At 45.6% G+C, this 17700-nt stretch overlaps 1 protein-coding gene across 8 annotated transcripts in view; it reads left to right on the top strand.

Moving 5' to 3' along the window:
- The window catches only part of ALS2 (alsin Rho guanine nucleotide exchange factor ALS2), a 1241906-nt gene that overhangs the window by 294469 nt on the left and 929737 nt on the right, over window positions 1-17700 (top strand). For all 8 annotated transcript variants that reach the window (XM_069615500.1, XM_069615498.1, XM_069615499.1 and 5 more), the window contains one exon: window positions 9226-9565. In XM_069615500.1, the coding sequence (XP_069471601.1) occupies window positions 9226-9565 (340 nt within the window). The remainder of the gene's footprint in view (window positions 1-9225; window positions 9566-17700) is intronic.

Genomic DNA, 17700 nt, shown 5'->3' with positions numbered 1-17700 from the left:
ACGCCCAAGGATAAAAATCCCCCTTACTCCCAAAGATACAGTCAAAGAGAATTTATAAATAACGGCTTAAATAAACTACCTTCCTCTTTATCAATTCTGATAATTTACCATGAAATGCCTTTAAGGGAAATAAAGTTACCTTCCAGTTAAGATGTTCAAAATGAAACTGAGATTAGACGAGATATGCTGGAGTTGTGGTACTGATAGAGGTACCCTTATACATCTATTATGGGACTGTCCGAGAGTACAAGTCTTTTGGAAGGATGTAGTTGATAAAATTGATTTAATTTGTGGAATCAGTTTGCAAAGATATGCAACCTAATTTGCAAACCTAATCTTGCTTTTACATAAGGGTAGATGTGTGAACACTAGAAAACACAATTTCTGGATTGACGGGGCCTGATGGTAGCGATTAAGCTAATCCTTAGGATTTGGAAGACGAGGAAGAAACCTAATATTGAAGATTGGTTGGTGGAATTACAGGTTCTATCAAAGTATGATAAGGGCTCAATGAAGAATAAGGGTAAAGAGGAGGACTACTTTAGGTTATGGGGATCGTTTGAAGCCCTTTATGATTGATCTAGTAGTGAGACTGTGAGAGGTGGGTGAGATAGATGTGAGAAAATTCAAGTTTACGCCCACCCCCCCTTTTTATTTATTTTGTATTTATTTATTTATTTATGTCTTTCTCTTATTTGTTCATGTTGTCTTTTGTGATGTTTAGTGTGGGTTAGTGAGTACCTTTGGTAATGCTTTATTATTTTATGTTTCACATAGAATGGTTAAGTTAATGAAGTATACGATGTGAGATGTTCGGAAACTTTGGTTATTTAATGCTTATTGCAATATTTTATTGGATCTATCTGACATTATTAGAATTTCAGCAATTCATAACAAAGAGATTTAAAAAAAAGTTACCTTCCAAATTAAGAATTTGACAAAAATACCTAATTTGGCTTTTGGAGACTACAAATTCCATAATCCCATAAGTACTGGTACGAGGATGAGGGCTGACGAGCAATGTTGCAGCAGTAGTCAGGCAATTAAGCCTGATAGCCCATACCTGTGGGAAGCTGAGAGGCTTAAAAAGCCCCCTCGGGTGCAGGCCATTCGAAAGAGATTGAACTGTGGGTGGAGTGCGTGCAGCAGCAATAAAAACAGGAAGAAGAAAGTACAGTGTTGTCAATCCAGGCAGAAGTGGGACACTGAAGAAACGCTGTGACTTTAATCCAGCAGATTTCAACTGCTTGTCCTGGGAGGGTCCTGTTCCCCCAAACTCTGAGGTGTAAGGTTGCTCAGCGGAAGTCGTGAAGGAAAAGCCTGCTTTTCCCCATCTGATCCTTATTGCAGAGATTGCGCAGCAGGACGCGTGGATGAGACGGTGGCCAGAAGGTGCTGTGAAGCTTTGGGTCTCAGTAGTGATAAAGGCTCCTTTAGGTGTGTGGCTGGACCGGAGACCCACTCAACAAGGCAGGCTGTCAGTCCAAATAGAGGCCAGACATCGCAGAAGTCCTGCAACACGCAAAGGAAGGAATTCAGAAGCTTGCGCGTCTAACCAAGCGTTCTGACTCCTTGCGCGAGCACTGCCGGCAACAGTATCCAGAAATACAATCTCTTGCGTAGGAGCAAAAGCAATGCTAAACTGACCGGTGATTGTTTAATAAGGGAGCATGTGAAATCTAGCACTCGCGTACAGCGAATAACTTTTCTTTCACTTGTGTAGAAAAGAAACGCGGCAAAACTGTATTATCAAACTTTACTTTTGTGAAAGCACATAAAGGAGTGGTCGCGTTTGCTTAACAAAGATTCTGAGAGGGCGAGTGACCTCTGAATCTATACTAAAGCAGTTAAATAATCTTCACAATAGAAGCTACGTAATTGAACAGTATCATTACAAGTTGTAAAGAGAAAGCAAGAGTGAACAAAGTGTTTTCTCTAATTGGAGTGAAACCAGAATTTCCCAGAGCCAATTAATGGCGTAAACCAAGCAAGACTTGCAACAAAGCGTCTGTGTAAATGATGCTGGCTGGCAGAAAACCAAGAGGCAAGGTTGGGGAAAGGGAAGATTGATACTTGTAATTGTTCTTTAAAGCTGATACACCCTACATTTTCAAAGCCAATAGGAAGAAGAGCAAAGTGTACCCTGAAGGCCATTTTGGGTTGTTGTTGAGTGGCAAAGAGGTACTGCCCTTCTGGAAAGGGAATATTCAGAGGATATTACTTGAAGGCATTGAAGTACCATATTGTGAATCTGGTCATATCTGAAAACTGTTTAAAGTCACAAAGTACTGAAGCTGTGGTGGTGCTTTTGGTTGTCAGTAGATTTTGATACTTAAGTAGCAGAATTGAAGGTGGAATTCTATGAGGGCGGGGAATAGACCCTCATGGTGAAATCTTGCAGATGTTACTCTAAGTTAAGAGTTGCTAAGACTAAAGTGGAAGTGCTGTGAAGTAATTCTGATACATATACAAACTGTGATTCCTAATATCCTAAAGAAAGACTTACTAAGTGTTGACCAACCTGTGTTGCATTAACATTACCAGAAGTTGTGTCCATTTGAACATAACAAAGACCTGTAGGTATTTCTTCTTGGAAAAGAAGATGTTGTGGCAATGCATCTTGGCTGGGAATAACATTGATGCTATTTGATGAAGTGGAACATCTTTATTCTAGCAAGAAGAGAAGCATTTCTGTTGTTTGAACTTTGGTTAACAAAACTTAATTTTGATCTATTGAAGGAGCCAAGAAGTGAATTGAGACTTTATTACAGATCTGGATTTCATTGTTTCTTTCTTTTGTTGAACGTTAGAACTACTGAAATTACCTTAAAACCTGGGGAAGGGAGTTCACCCATGTTACCAAGACAGACTGTGAATATTATTGTTGTTCTTATGAATTGCAAATGACAAGGGGGATCCTGGGAGACTCTCTGCCAGACACAGGTCCTGGTTACAAGAGCCTTACCCAGAGTCTTTAGCTCACTATCTTTCACAGAGGAGAAATATCTTAAACATGTCAGTCTTTGTCCTGCCTTGGGGCAGTCCAGCACCAAAATGCTAGTCAATTCTCCTCCGGACAAGAGTACCAACAGCAACCCCAGTCACATGTTTTGGTCTGGTTGGACCTCATCAGTAGGGTGGAGCTTTGCCTCGCTAAGAATAGTGAGTAAGCGGTCCACGTCTGGATTCCCCTAGTAACTTAGAAACACGTGTCTATACATGTTAGACAAGGTTACAAGGTAGCAGGTAATATATACATGGTTGTAGCATAGTGTGAATATTGCCTATGCATTTTTTTTATGGTACATGTTGTTCACAGCTTGTGCGAATGAATGATGTTGGGATAACTTCTTTCAGAGTATAATGAGGCAAGAGGTCATGGGCCTTCGCAACACAGTGAAATAGAGTTGGTAGCGGGCTTGCATGAATGTCAATTCAGCACTCTTCAAGCAACAGAAGCTATCAATACACATTTCAATGGTTTTATTAGTCTCACAAAACTGGCTGAGATTCGCATCTTTGATCTGCAGCAGTTCACCAACCTCTACAATAGGCACCCTCTATCTCATAGGATCCATCTGTGTCCCTCTTCATGCCCATACACCGGTAGTGATGACTCTAATGTATTTGTGCTTGATAGGCTAATTACCACCTTCATGTTCCAAATCTCTTTGCAGTGTTGCTCTTCCACCGTCCACTGATTGCAGAGTATCTGGGAAGACAGCGTTGCGGTTTATTTGTGAAAACAGTTTTGTCGTTTGATGAGCATATTCTTTGCCTGTACAAAATGAAACTGTGTGCTTGCTCGTACAAGTGTTGCAAATACCCGCAGAGTGTTAAATATCCTTCCTCCCCACAGATGGGGCCAAAAGGGATTAGCACCACACCGCCTCTGCCTCCCCTCTCGATTGCACCCATTTTCTCTTGGTCTCCTTCCCTTCCCTCTTTACCACACTGCTTTGAGCATGCTGGCAGGAGCAAGCGAGCGATAGAGGGCTGATTGTTGAGGTCCATGGAAAGGTACAATGATGGTGAATGTGAAAATGAAGGTGGTCTATTTGTGAGGGAAACCGAGGGGGGGGTGAAGAGCAAGGAGTGCTTTTGGTCTGATGGGCAACAGGAGGGTGTAAGCAGCAAGGAAATGGGAACTGGGGGAATATGATAATGGAAGGGGGGAGCGCAGGGTAAGAGGAGGATGTAGTGATGAGAGTTAAGGGATGGAGCAAAGGGTAAGGCAGCCTTAAGGTGAGTAGCAACAGAAGCAGTCAATAGGGCACTGAGGATGAAGTGCAAGGGCAAAACACCAGAGGGTGAATGAAAACAGTGACACAAATCTGTACGCTAGCTGTTGCAGAGGTTTGTACTTAACCTGCATGTCATTGCACCTGTTTGTGGGGCCAGCTCTGCCCCTTCCCTTTTTTCTGAATAAGCGACAACCACTTGTTTTTACGGACCTGTTTCTAAGATTTCTTATATCCTGTCAGGTTACTTTGTCATGTAAGTTGTTGCTTTATTAGTCAGATTTATTGAACAGTGTCCAAGTCATATTTAGTTTAGGCCCTAAACAAATTTGCAGACATTAGGTTATCTAGTAACTTTATTCGGCTGTCAGGCCATCAAAGTGCATCCTAACAAAAACAATTAATTTGGTATGACAATAGATCATATCAAAGGAAACAATATAGCATTTACTATGACCCCCAGAGTACTGCCAGTCATGGTGGGGGTCAACAGTTCAGACGTTATGTCTTTATATAAAACTTCAGGGCCCCTCAAACCCTTGGCTGCAGCGATTGCCCTTTGTCCTTTTCTCCAATGGTATTAGCACCAGATAGAACAGGGCTGTAAGGAATGTTTCCAAAAGAGTAGGTGGCACTAAGGTGAGAGTAGGGGCTAATTAAGATCATACTGTTGTAGTCCAACCGTGGCTCTTAATACTCTCCACAACACCATTAGCTACTCTTTGGTCCCAAAATTTCAACTTAACAGAGTCACTGCGGCTGTCACCCTCTTTGCACAATCTATAGCAGCTCGCTATTGCTTCCCTGGTTACAAAAAGACAACCTGTTACAGTTTGAAAACCAGTACATTCATTTATTTAGGAGTGCATTCCTTGGTTCTCATTGGTTAGGGGATGGTTTAGGTAACTCGTGGAGAAATACAGTGCACCTCCTTGGTCCCCATGGGCTTTATTACTGGTCATACATTCCCTGTTGGAATTCTATGTGCTCTATATTCGGGCAACATTGGGGCCATGATTTCCCACTTTGTTTATAACCCTGGCCTCCCTTGTTGCATGCAATATATTAAAGTTTGCCTTATTGACTTTGTTAAATATATGCTGCTGGGCAGATCTCTTGTCATGATTCCGTGTCATAAGAGTATAAACATGGGGCTCACAATGAGTGGTGACCTCGGGTGATTTAATGGGGTTACATTTATGGGGATCAACCTTTTCTTCAACAATCGAGGTGCCTTCTGCAGTATGTGTAGCTCCTCGGGTAATTTGTAAGACCTCATTGAGTCCACGGGCTGGTGGGTAGCTCCCCAGGTATCCCCCTCCTCTTCTCCCATGGCCTTGTATCAAGAGCAGTGGCACTTGCTTTATGCCTGCAAGCTCAGACAGCACTTGGTTGCAGTTGCATCCTTTTGGGCTGTGTGCACTTTCTTGGCTGATAGATCAGCATTGGGCAAGTTGTTTGGGGGGCCCTTAGTGTGTGTGGTTAGGCAGAGCAAGGAGCAATTCCCAGGGGACATATTTGGCACATTCCCACTCCAAGCACTGCTAGTAAGAAGGGACCTGTCTTCAGGCACACCATCAGCCTCCAGGTCAATTTGTACCGTAGGTTCCAGTCTCTACAGGCAAGGGCGGGGTATTCACTTCTTGATTTGGGCCAGGGATAGACAAAATATAGAGTGATCTTGGCTGAATTACCCCGACCTGTATAAGGGATCAGCTTGTAATGAGGGCTGATGCTGCATCTTCCACCACCAGCGCCAATCTTGGCTCTGACTCATGGCCAGTCAGCTCAGTTGTGGTTTGAAAGGTGACCACGTTAGTAGGAGTAGGGAGGGTAGCAGAGGACCTTTATGGCAAAAGAATTCTGGCCAAAGTTATCAGCAGAGAGCCATTCCCACTCCACATATCTTTGTCAGGGCAGGTTTGGGATCCTGGGGTGATCAACAGGCCCTCATTCATTAGCAGGTCAACTTCAGATTCAGCAGAGGAATTTTCTACATGGCATACACCATTTAGACCCCCCCTACTGTTGGTGGCCTCTCCAATAGCCTCACTTTGGTGATCTTATTTTATTTCCAGCTCCCCCCAAGCATCCTGATTAGACCAGAGGAACTGTTGAATTTCTTGTACCAAAATATAGGCTTCTCGTGTAAGCTTGATAGGGCTGCAGTCTTTTTCTACAAGGACAGTATTGATGTCACACTCTGCATCATGTGGTGGGGGGGCAAGTTGCCAACCAAAATGTAGGCTTCTCATGTAAGCTTGATAGGGCTGCAGTTTTTTCTACAAGGACAGTATTGATGTCACACTCTGCATCATGTGGTGGGGGGGCAAGTTGCCAATTTTCGCCTCACAGCTAAGATCTTACGTTTAGGTTCTGGACAGTCTTGCATAGTTAAAACAGAAAGGTGAGCAGGATCTGGAGAAGAGGGGGGATTCAACGGGTGGGGGGCTCCGTTGAGGCTTTTTCTATAGCCCCCGCACAGGTGTTAAGTCAAACAGTTCCAGTGGTGTTCCCCAATAGCAGTGCTCAGTGCTTGGGGCTCCAGGATGTAATGCCTCTGCCGCGATAGGGCAACGCTGCTGTCGCTGCTGTCACTGCTGTCGCGGAACACCCCTGTGGGAGCGCATCACCCAGCGCCCTTCGTCCCCACGCACATGGTCCCCAGCTTAGGCCCTGGCAGGCTGCTCTGCAGTGGTTGTAGCAGATGGGGACATGGCCTAGCACAGACCAACAACGGATCCCCTCCTGGCACACAATAGAGGAGTAGCGCAGTACCCTGTGCCCTTGGTCCCTGTGGGCTGCTCTGCAGTCTGTGAAGCAGATAGGGGGCGCGGCCTGGCACAGTCTAACAACACAGGCCCCCATGGACCAAAACAGAGCGGGAGCGCAAAAACCTGCGCCCTTGGTCCCCACGGGCTTTGGCCCTGGCGGGCTGCTCTGCAGTCCTTGAAGCAGATGGGGGCATGGCCTGGCACAGTCTAACATAGGCCCTCCTGGGCCAAAAAAGAGCACGATCGCAACACCCTGTGCCCTTGGTCCCTGCATTCTTCCCATTAGGTTATACTGTTTACAAAACTGAAGATTGAACAAGCGAGATGTAGTCTACTCTGCTGTCTGAATTGTGGAAACAGGAAACCACGGCTCACATCCTACTTCCCACTTGACACGCATCAAAAAGGTGGAGGGAGGTATAAACCTCCCTCCACCTTTTTTCTCTTAATCACCACAACTGGGATCACCCGGCAGTGGTTCATTTATGTGTGTGCTTTGTAGAAAGTCTCACTAATATGGTTCAATAGTCTATAGTGCTGCCCCATGAAGAATAAAATACCTGTATAGTGCACATTGATGCTTGGGCAGGATCCCAAGCATAGGCATTGTGCTTGGGCACTGGTATGGTAGAGTTTGTTATTGGTTTTCTGTTGTATTATGTTATGTTGTGTTGTGGGAAGGCCAGACTTCTGTTTGTCTCCTGAAGCAAAGTCAGGACCTCTGGCTTGACTTTGGCTCAGATTTATCAATGAATTTTCTGGCTTCCCCACTTCTATACTTTGGTCTAAAACTAATGATGCAATGAGAGGAGTGTAGCCTACTGCCACATTGGTATGGTATTGTTTATTTTTATAGCGCCTATACACAGGCAAGTGTTTCAAAGCGCTCACTCTGTATCCAGGAAACCTGATCCCAAATCTATACTTCCCCATTTCACCAAAGGAGGGTTATCCTCATCAGCTGTTGATACATGATAGAGCTTCCATGATACCTAGGTCTCCAAGAAGCAACAACATAATAACTGAAAATGCACTATGTATGTACATTTGAGAATATGCAGGTAGGAAGAGGTTGCTATTGAGTTGACTTGCCCGGCAATTTATTTTTGTGGGATTCTTTTGTGGGAGGAAATGTAGAATTTGGAACTAGAGCTACTGGGTCAGAATCCAAGCTCCGCCACACATAATTTTGTGATCCTGGGTAAATCATCGCATACATTTTGAATGTGGTTGGGGCTGCTGTATTGTGGGGTTGGATGCTCCACCATGGGCCACTAAATTGTACTGTCCCCCAGGACAAACGTTTCTAGCCGTCCCCTGATTTCACCCATCCTGACACTTTAGTTTAGATTGTTTGCAGAGAAAGATTCCGAGTTGTGTTTCAGATAATCCCATATATCCCAAGCAACCCCTGTGTTTGAAAAACTACCATGTGAACATTCATTTACCGAATCAGGTGGTTTGTCGATCCGCTACACATGAATTTGTGGGGAGGTGAAGTAACGGGCGGCTTTGTTCTTTGTGCTCGCACACAGGTGCACAGTGGACTTGAGATTGCAGAGCTCTCAGGAATTGAACATGCATGTTTCACCAACAGAAGAGCATTATGCTGGTAGTCTGCAGTGACCAGTTTGGAAGGCGCGTTCATGCCTTGCTAAGCCAATCAGTGTATGTGGTTAGAAAGAAGTTCATAATTATCAAGATTGTATATTTTTTTAATTCTAAAAAGTAATCAAAGTAAGACATTATGGACAAAGTATTGCGCTCAGTAGTAAGCAAGCTCGCAGGAGGACAGGGAATGGTAACCACAGTATGGTTCTGATCCCAAGGTCAGCAGAAGAAAACATGCTGCAAGCATCAGATAGGGTGGATAGGGTTTATGTTATGTCTACTACGTTCCTGAATTTTGCAAAATTGTTTTGAGCATCTACTTCTGGATTTGATGGTAGGAGAGAGTACTGTGAAAATGATGTAAATAAACAAATGCTTGGTTTGTTTTGTTCTTTATTCTTTCACATTTTGAAAGGGCCACTATGGAGGTCTTCAGCAAATGATTACATTGAGGAAATCAACATGTTTAGAGTATGACATTACCTTTTTGTCTTAATACCTAAAACGTTCTCCAGCACTTAAGTTAGAATTTTATATGATTGTGCTGTACACCTCTTGTTACCACAGTGGATATCTGACACGGACATTCTGTTCCACAGGAGGACCCAGATCCAAGCCTCCGTAGTCCATCAGTGATGACTCCATTGGGTCTGAACAGTCTGGTTGTCTCTTGTGCTTCTGCCGTTGGTGTAAGGGTGGCGGCGACATATGAAGCTGGTGCTCTGTCACTGAAGAAAGTAATGAGCTACTACACACCATGTGAATTGGGTTCCCAGGCAGGCCTTACCTCTGCACCAGAAGGCCTGAAAGATAGCCGCGAAGAACAAGTGAGACTGGAATCCATGCAGGGCAAGAAAAGCTCCAGTCTAGTGGATATCCGAGAGGAGGAGTCGGGAGAAGGCAATCGAAGGCTTTCTCTGCCAGGCTTGTTGTCTCAAGGTAAGGCACACGTTTTTAACCCTCTGCGAGTTTCATGTGAGACTTCAGTTATCACAATTATACGGTATTCACTCACCACAAACACTGATTATTAAGGCCACATTCTCAATGATTATTAATGCTCCGCCCTCTGCAACTAATCCAGAACAGGACTGCAATACTTGTCCTTGGCCTCAAGCCCTGGGATCGTACCTCTCCAGCTCTGAAATCTCTCCATTGGCTCCCAGTGGATGCAAGGATTAAATTCAAAACCCTCTGCATTGTCCACAAGGCTTTCTGGGGCCTGAGTCCAAAATACCTTCAACTATCCCTCTGCAAATACCTCCCCTCTCGAGCTCTTCACTCTTCTACCTCCAACTGCCTCAGGGTCAGTCGTTTTTCAAAGAAACAAGCTGGGGGTAGATTTGTCTTCGGCTGGGGCCTCCCTCTCGAACAGCCTGCCTGCCACTCTAAAACCTGAAGAGAACCATCTCTGGTTCCGGAAGCACCTCAAGACCTTCCTCTTTGCTTCTGACTTAGCTCCCACCCCCTCCCCTACTGATCTGTTCTCTCTTGGCACTGTGTACCTGGCCACCCTCTGTCCTCCGGGCCCTGGTACATACTCACCCTGCCACCCTCCTGCACTGCCTCCGGGTCACCCCTTGCACTAGGGTCTGTATCTGTACCCATACAGCCCCCCCTTTTTTCTTCCTGCACTTATTCAGACCTACCCTCTCTGCTGCCTTAAACCCAGCACTAGCCAATTGCTGGCTGCACCACCACTGTTTGTTGCCTTTATTATGTATTTATTTATTTATTATTTATTTATCTGTTTCTCCTTTACTCCGCACGTTCCACCTCTCACCCCTTCCATGCACTTTTCCCCTCCCTCTCTCCCATGCACTTGCGTGTTCTCAATGTCACTGGGCCTAGTAAGATTGTTGTTTTTTGTTCTCCCCTGCTCCCCTCCCTTGCCTTGTCGCGCTCTGAAACACTTGTGTACGAGCGTGATAGAAATAAAATATCAATATCAAAAACCCACGACAAAGTGCCGGCACTTGGTTTAGGGTGAGGCTTTGATTTTTCACTCAAATGCCAGTGCAATATTCTCATCAACAATTGGAGATCTATAATTTTCAAGTCCAATTTTCCATCTCTGTTCCTCCCTGAAGGAGAGGAATAGTCTAAGCAGGTGAATCTAAAAAGGATTACCTACACTGGAAAGGTACTATCACAGATAAGTAACTTTTCCTTTCACAGCACAGGGTCCTTGAGAGGTCAGCCTCATTTCCAAGAGTTTTGGCAACTTTTAAATCTGAGAATATCGGCCTAAAAGAACAACAGTTAGAGCTTTGATTTCAAAGTAGCATTAAGACAATAGCTCATTAAAGTTGCTCTTTAAAGGTTTTTTATTTCTTGTTTTAATACCTGACTGAAGTAGTTATTTAGCAGAAGAAAATGATAGGATGATTGACCACAGGACGTTTTATCATGATTATCAGGAAATTAATTGTCATTTGCTGTTTTAGTGGCTCAATGAAGAAGTGTCTTGTTTGCGATCTGGGTAGTAGTGTGCAAAACTCAGGACATAGATTCTTGAAATCGGGGCAATTTCAGACTGATGCTGCAATTTAAGGGTTTCTCTTTGCAAATTCATACCTATTTGTCACATTCTCAAAGCTGTTTACCAGTGTGTCATTTGTTTTCTTTCATGCATTGCTAATTTATTGACATGAATCAAAGAGTCTGTGTCAAATTGTCACAGCAAACTTTAAAGTAGACCAAGAAATGTTTTGGTTTTGTGAGTTTTATTATCAAAATTAAATGAACAGTGCCAGGATGTATCTTCTCAGTAGAATACTCTCCAGTCTCTTGATCGTCAGTGTGCTACCCTTCTACAACTGTTACGCTCACCTGACTCCCACGGAGGTGCTGGCCTGGTTTGCGCTGCTGTGACCTCTTCTAAGGTGATGCGCAGGGTTCGGAAGACGGACTGGACCTGGCCCCCAAATCTGGCTTGTCTGGCTCGCAGAAGTATCCTTCTGTAGGCGAAAATAGGGGATTAACTGTCTGCGGGGTAATGCAATCGGCCTCCCACTTTCCCCTCTCACCCTCTTTGAAACCCTTCTGTGATTTCTCGTAGCGTCTCACCTTAGGGTCTGGAAGGACGAGCTCTCCATCCTGCTTCTGATGCAGGGGCGCGCTGGTATCCAGTTACTTCACTGGATTTTCGGATTGGTGAGAACCAAACTTGCTTGGCTTCCAGATAAGTTTTTTGATAAGAGGTTCCCCTTGTGTCCATGCATTAATGTACTAATGCTAGTGTCTTTTTCCCCATAGGGGCCGGGGAACAGGCACCGACCCGAGATGAGAGGTGAAATCCTTGTAGAAATCAGGTAAGTCTTTAATGAGCGTTTTTTTGGTAATGTCTTTTCATTCGCTCATTAACGCTGATGTCTCTTTTTCCCCTTAGGGGCCGGGGTCCGGAAATGCCAGGATGCGGCGGGGACCCGAAATGAAGAGGGAATGAATCAACAGGTAAGTCTTAACATGGAGATTTAGCTTTCCTTATTCCCTTCTCTCTCTCACCTTTTGTTCTGGTGTTTTTCTCCTTAGGCGCTGGGGCGTGACTGCGAATCCGGATGATCGCTGCTGAACATGGAGGCGCTCTGTAAAGGTGAGTGGAATGCGGCGCTGCAGCGATCGACGCGATGAGCTTTTAAATTAAAGTCTTCCTTTTCAGGATTGTCGGCGAGATGTCTCCGGGATGCGGATTTAGCAGGTAAGGACTTATCCTTCTTCTGTTCTCTTCTTCTCTTCCTTTGCAGGTGATCCAGGATGCTGGCAGGCGTGGCAGAAGTCAGGATGCAGGAGCAGACACGGTGAGCGTCCAGCTGCTAGATGCAGAACAACGCGAAGCACGTGTGGCTGTTCGGGTGGGGTTTAAATAGCCTTGGAAGAAGTTCCAGGTATGTATCCTTCCTCCAATCAGGTATGTATCCTTCCCTGACCACGCCCGGATGGTAAATTAGTCCCACAGGTAAAGTAGTTCCTTTCAGGCCTCAAGCAGGCCAGGATCCTGCAGCATGGTCTGCATCAGGTAAGTGCACCCAAGCATTCCCATAATGAGCCTGGCGCCTATGGCGCCAGGACTGATGTCTTTTATGAGCCTGGCGTCATAGGCGCCAGGACACTGTCCAAAGGGCCCCTATATGGGGTTGCTGGGTCCTTCCTTGGGGACTGGATGTCCGCTTTCGGGGACACCGGGCTTGAACCGGCTCCCCGGGAGCGGGCATCATGACAGCACTCCCCTCCCCAAGGCCCCCCCAAGGTTGTTCCCTCCGGGGGTTTTGGTTTGTCTGGGAAGAGTCGGTGGAATTTCCTGACTAATCGAGGTGCATGCACATGGTTGCTGGGTTCCCACGACCTCTCCTGAGGTCTGTACCCCTTCCAATCAATTAGGTAGAACAGTTTTGACCTAAACATTTTTGAGTCTAAAATGTTCTTCACTTCGAATTCGGGCTCCCCATCTATTAGAATAGGTTCTGGAGGTTTGAGTAGTCGGGTTCCGGGTACCACTGGTTTCAGAAGTGACACATGAAAAACAGGGTGAATTCGCATACTAGCTGGTAAATCAAGTTTAACAGCCACTGGGTTAATTATTGCCGTAATAGAATAAGGTCCCAGATATTTTGGGTTAAAAGTTCGAGGCCCTTTGAGTGGTAAATGTCTGGTAGCTAACCACACTTGATCCCCAATCTGATACGGAGGTGCTTCACTCCGATGTAGATCAGCATTCTCCTTGTATTTTCTCTTGGCTTGTTGTAAATGCATAGGTGCCTCTTTGAAGGCTTGGGTAATTGTAGAATGCAGATGTTCTACTGCAGGCATTCTGAGGTTCTGAGGTGAGTCAAGGTTTGAGGTTCGAGGGTGATGCCCAAACAAAGTATAAAAAGGACTGTGGCCAGTTCCAGAGTGTACCGAATTATTATATGCGTATTCGGCTATCCAAAGAATGTCTTTCCAGTTGCTTTCAGATTGCTGTAACATACACCGTAAGTACTGTTCAAGGGTCTGATTTGTCCTCTCGGTCTGACCATCGGTCTGAGGGTGGTGACTGGTCGATAATCTTACGTCGATCTGCGCCATTTGACAACATTTGCGCCAGAAGTGGGAAATGCATTGGCTTCCCCGGTCAGAGATTAGTGTAGATGGGAATCCATGTAGCCGAACAATTTTTTCGAGGAATTCTTTGGCTAGGACAGACGCTGAAGGTAAACCTTTCAAAGGAATAAAGTGGGCCATTTTGGAAAATAAATCCACAATTACCAGAATGGTATTGTACCCCGAACAAGGAGGCAGGTCCGTAATAAAATCCATTGATGGGGTGTGCCAGGGTGCTGGTGGTATGTCTAGAGATTGAAGGAGACCGGCTGGTCTTTTCTTTTGACTTTTATTTTGGGCGCAAACACCACAGGACATCACAAAAGTTTTAACATCTTTTCGCCAAGAGGGCCACAAAAATTGTCGTTTCACCTTTTCCTCTGTCTTGGCAATACCGGGGTGTCCCTCTATTAATGTATCATAACCGGAAATTACTAGTTCGTGTAATTCCTTATGTGGCAGGAATAAGCGTCCTTGGAAATAAGGTAAACCATTATCTATGGTAAAGTCTGATCCCTTTTGTATCCATTCCTGTAAGGTTGTAGGGTCCAGGAGTTGTTTCACTCTGGCTTGAATGTCTTCAAGCGTCTGTAACAAAGTCATGCCTAGAATCCTCTGTTCGGGAATTATTGGTACTGGTTCTGAGTTTGTATCAGATTCTCTCATTCCAATTCGGGATAAGGCGTCTGCTTTGCCATTCTTGCAGCCAGGTCGATAGGTAATCACGAAATCAAATTTGGCGAAAAACAAAGCCCATCGGAGCTGCCGTGATGACTGAGCCTTGGCGGTTTTCAAATACTGTAAATTCCGGTGATCAGTGATCACTGTGATGGTATGTCGAGCGCCAAGCAGATAATGCCGCCAGGCTTTAAAAGCGGACTTAATGGCTAACAGTTCTTTGTCCGTGATTGCATAATTAACCTCGGGTGCCGAGAATTTCCTGGACCAAAATGCTACGGGATGCAGTTGGTTGGTTTCGGGATCTCTTTGGGACAGGACAGCTCCCATGGCTAGGCTGGATGCATCAGTCTCGACGACATAAGGGAGATCTGGACGCGGGTGTTTCAATATAGGTGCAGAGGTAAACTTAGCTTTTAAATCCTGAAAGGCCTGCTCGGCTTCTTCAGGCCATTCAAAACGTTTATTTTTCCTCAAGAGTGCAGTAATGGGTTGTACCACGCGTGAAAATTCCGGGATAAACCTGCGATAGAAATTGGCAAAGCCGAGCATGCTTTGAACCCCTTTTACAGAGCTAGGTGATGGCCATTTGAGGATGGCATCCACTTTTCTTGAGTCCATTCGGACTCCTTTGGGTGTCAGGATGAAACCTAGAAACTCGACTTCTGTGGTATGGAAAACACATTTCTCCAATTTAGCAAATAGTTTGTGTTGGCGCAGTTTTTCAAGTACTGCCCTGACGTGTTTTCTGTGATCAGATGCCGAAGAGGAGTACACCAGAATGTCATTGATATATACGACAACACAAACATCGATGAGTTCCCGAAGGACATCATTCATGAAGTATTGGAAGGCAGCCGGCGCGTTACACAATCTGAAAGGCATCACCTGGTACTCGAATAATCCGTATTTAGTACGGAAGGCAGTTTTCCATTCGTCGCCTTCGTTAACTCGTACCAGATGATAAGCCCCCCGGAGATCTAACTTGGTGTATATGCAAGCGTCCTTCACCTGGTCAAGGAGTTCAGGGATCAGAGGCAGAGGATAACGGTTTTTAACCGTTATCTGGTTCAATGCGCGGTAATCGATACAATTTCTATGGTCTCCTTCTTTTTTGGGCACGAAGAACAAAGCCGAGGATGCCGGGGACTTTGACGGGCGAATAAAACCATTAGCTAGGTATTGATCGAAATATTGTCTCAAATGCAGATTCTCAGGTTCGGTAAGGGCATAAATCCTGCTACAAGGGGGTTGTGCACCGGGCACCAGATCGATTTGGCAATCGTACGATCTTTGAGGAGGTAACGTGTTGGCCTGTTCCTTTTGGAAGACGTCCTGAAAGTCTTGGTATTCCGGAGGTAGTTGCATGGAGACAGAGGTTACAGATGCTAGATTAATCTTCAGGTTTTCTGGGTAGCAGGTTTGTGTACAATCCGGGAAGGTTATTCTCTTAGCTCGCCAATCAATTTGAGGATTATGTGTCTCTAACCAAGGGATTCCAAGAATAACCTGAAACTGTGGAGCCTTGATTACATCAAACACAACACCCTCCCGATGGCCGTCGAGACCAATAAGAGTCACCTCAGTAGTGGAATGTGTTACCGGTCCAGAGGCAATTTCAGTTCCATCGACTGTGGTGATGACATCTTTGCTGGTTTTAGGACGGAGAGGGAGGTTAATCCTAGAGACCAATTCACGATCCACATAGTTTCCAATAGCCCCACTATCGATGTATGCCTTTATTGCATGCAACCGCTTAGGCTGTTCTGGATCTACGAGAACCATTGGCACAATGAAATGCGAGGTCTGAGAGTTAGTTTTCAAGCTCGGCAAGCGGACCCCTACACTTGTCGGGCGGAGACGTTTCCCGAAACAGAGTCTTCATGGTTTTTATCAGCGGCTCCTACCGCCTTTCGGGGCGGTTTTGCCGGGCAATCTCGTAGAAAGTGTCCAGAATTCCCACAATAAAGACATCATTTTAACTGCTGCCTCCTTTCACGTTCCTTTTGAGTTAAGGGTCCTTTAACCCCTCCAATTTGCATAGGCTCAGAGAAATCAACTCCCTTGGGATTAGCATGGGTCTTGACCAACACCCGGGTCTCAAACCTGGACCGATCTGCTTTTCTGTTTTGAACTCTGGGATCCAATTGGACCACTAAGTCTATATACTCTGTGCATTCTTGGGGCGGATTTACAACTTGGGCCAAGACATCTTTAAGTTCTCCGCGAAGGCCTCGATAAAACAACGTGACTCTTTTATCCTCTGGCCATCCCGTTTCCACAATTAGTCTATTAAAGGTTGCAATATAGGATAGGAGGTCCTGATTGCCCTGTCGCAGGGATAGAAGTTCGTCATCCAGAGCCTGCCCCTGAGAGTGTTGAGCAAATAACCTTTCCATGCTTGCTTGAAACCTTTGAAAATCACGGAGAATCGGGTCATCTTGAGTAACCAGTGGAACTGACCAATCGGCAGCGCAGCCGCTGAGATATGACAATACAAAGGCTACCTTAGTCTGATCATTAGGGAAGGCCCCAGGTCTGCATAGGAAGTGCAAACGACACTGATTCATGAATACGCCGAATGGTTTGGGGTCCCCAGCAAAGCGTTCAGGTGGGGCCAGCGGCATGTTTCCAGGTAGATTAATCTGCATAGGGTTACTGGAAACCACAGGAGCGGGGTTCCCTCCGGAACCGGGTAGAGGAGTTTGCCCAGCTTGACCTTGCAAAAGCTGTCTGGCCAGGTCATCAGTTCTTTCCTTTGATATTATTAATTCCCTCCTGAGGGCATTAGTCTCTTGACGAGCGGCATGTACTTTGGCCTGTAATTCCCCCAGTAATTGGGCCAACTGATCAGTCTCAGAACTTTCCATAGCGCCTGGGTGGGAATTTGTAGGAAGGCTTCGCATTCTGTTACGCTCACCTGACTCCCACGGAGGCGCTGGCATGGTTCGCGCTGCTGTGACCTCTTCTAAGCTGATGCGCAGGGTTCGGAAGACGGACTGGACCGGGCCCCCAAATCTGGCTTGTCTGGCTCGCAGAAGTATCCTTCTGTAGCCGAAAATAGGGGATTAACTGTCTGCGGGGTAATGCAATCGGCCTCCCACTTTCCCCTCTCACCCTTCTTGAAACCCTTCTGTGATTTCTCGTGGCGTCTCACCTTAGGGTCTGGAAGGACGAGCTCTCCATCCTGCTTCTGATGCAGGGGCGTGTTGGTATCCAGTTACTTCACTGGATTTTCGGATTGGTGAGAACCAAACTTGCTTGGCTTCCAGGTAAGTTTTTTGATAAGAGGTTCCCCTTGTGTCCATGCATTA

Source organism: Ambystoma mexicanum, chromosome 9, assembly GCF_040938575.1.
Source record: "Ambystoma mexicanum isolate Mex_15411 chromosome 9, UKY_AmexF1_1, whole genome shotgun sequence".
NCBI classification, from domain to species: domain Eukaryota; kingdom Metazoa; phylum Chordata; class Amphibia; order Caudata; family Ambystomatidae; genus Ambystoma; species Ambystoma mexicanum.
This window is presented reverse-complemented; position numbering and strand designations above follow the sequence as displayed.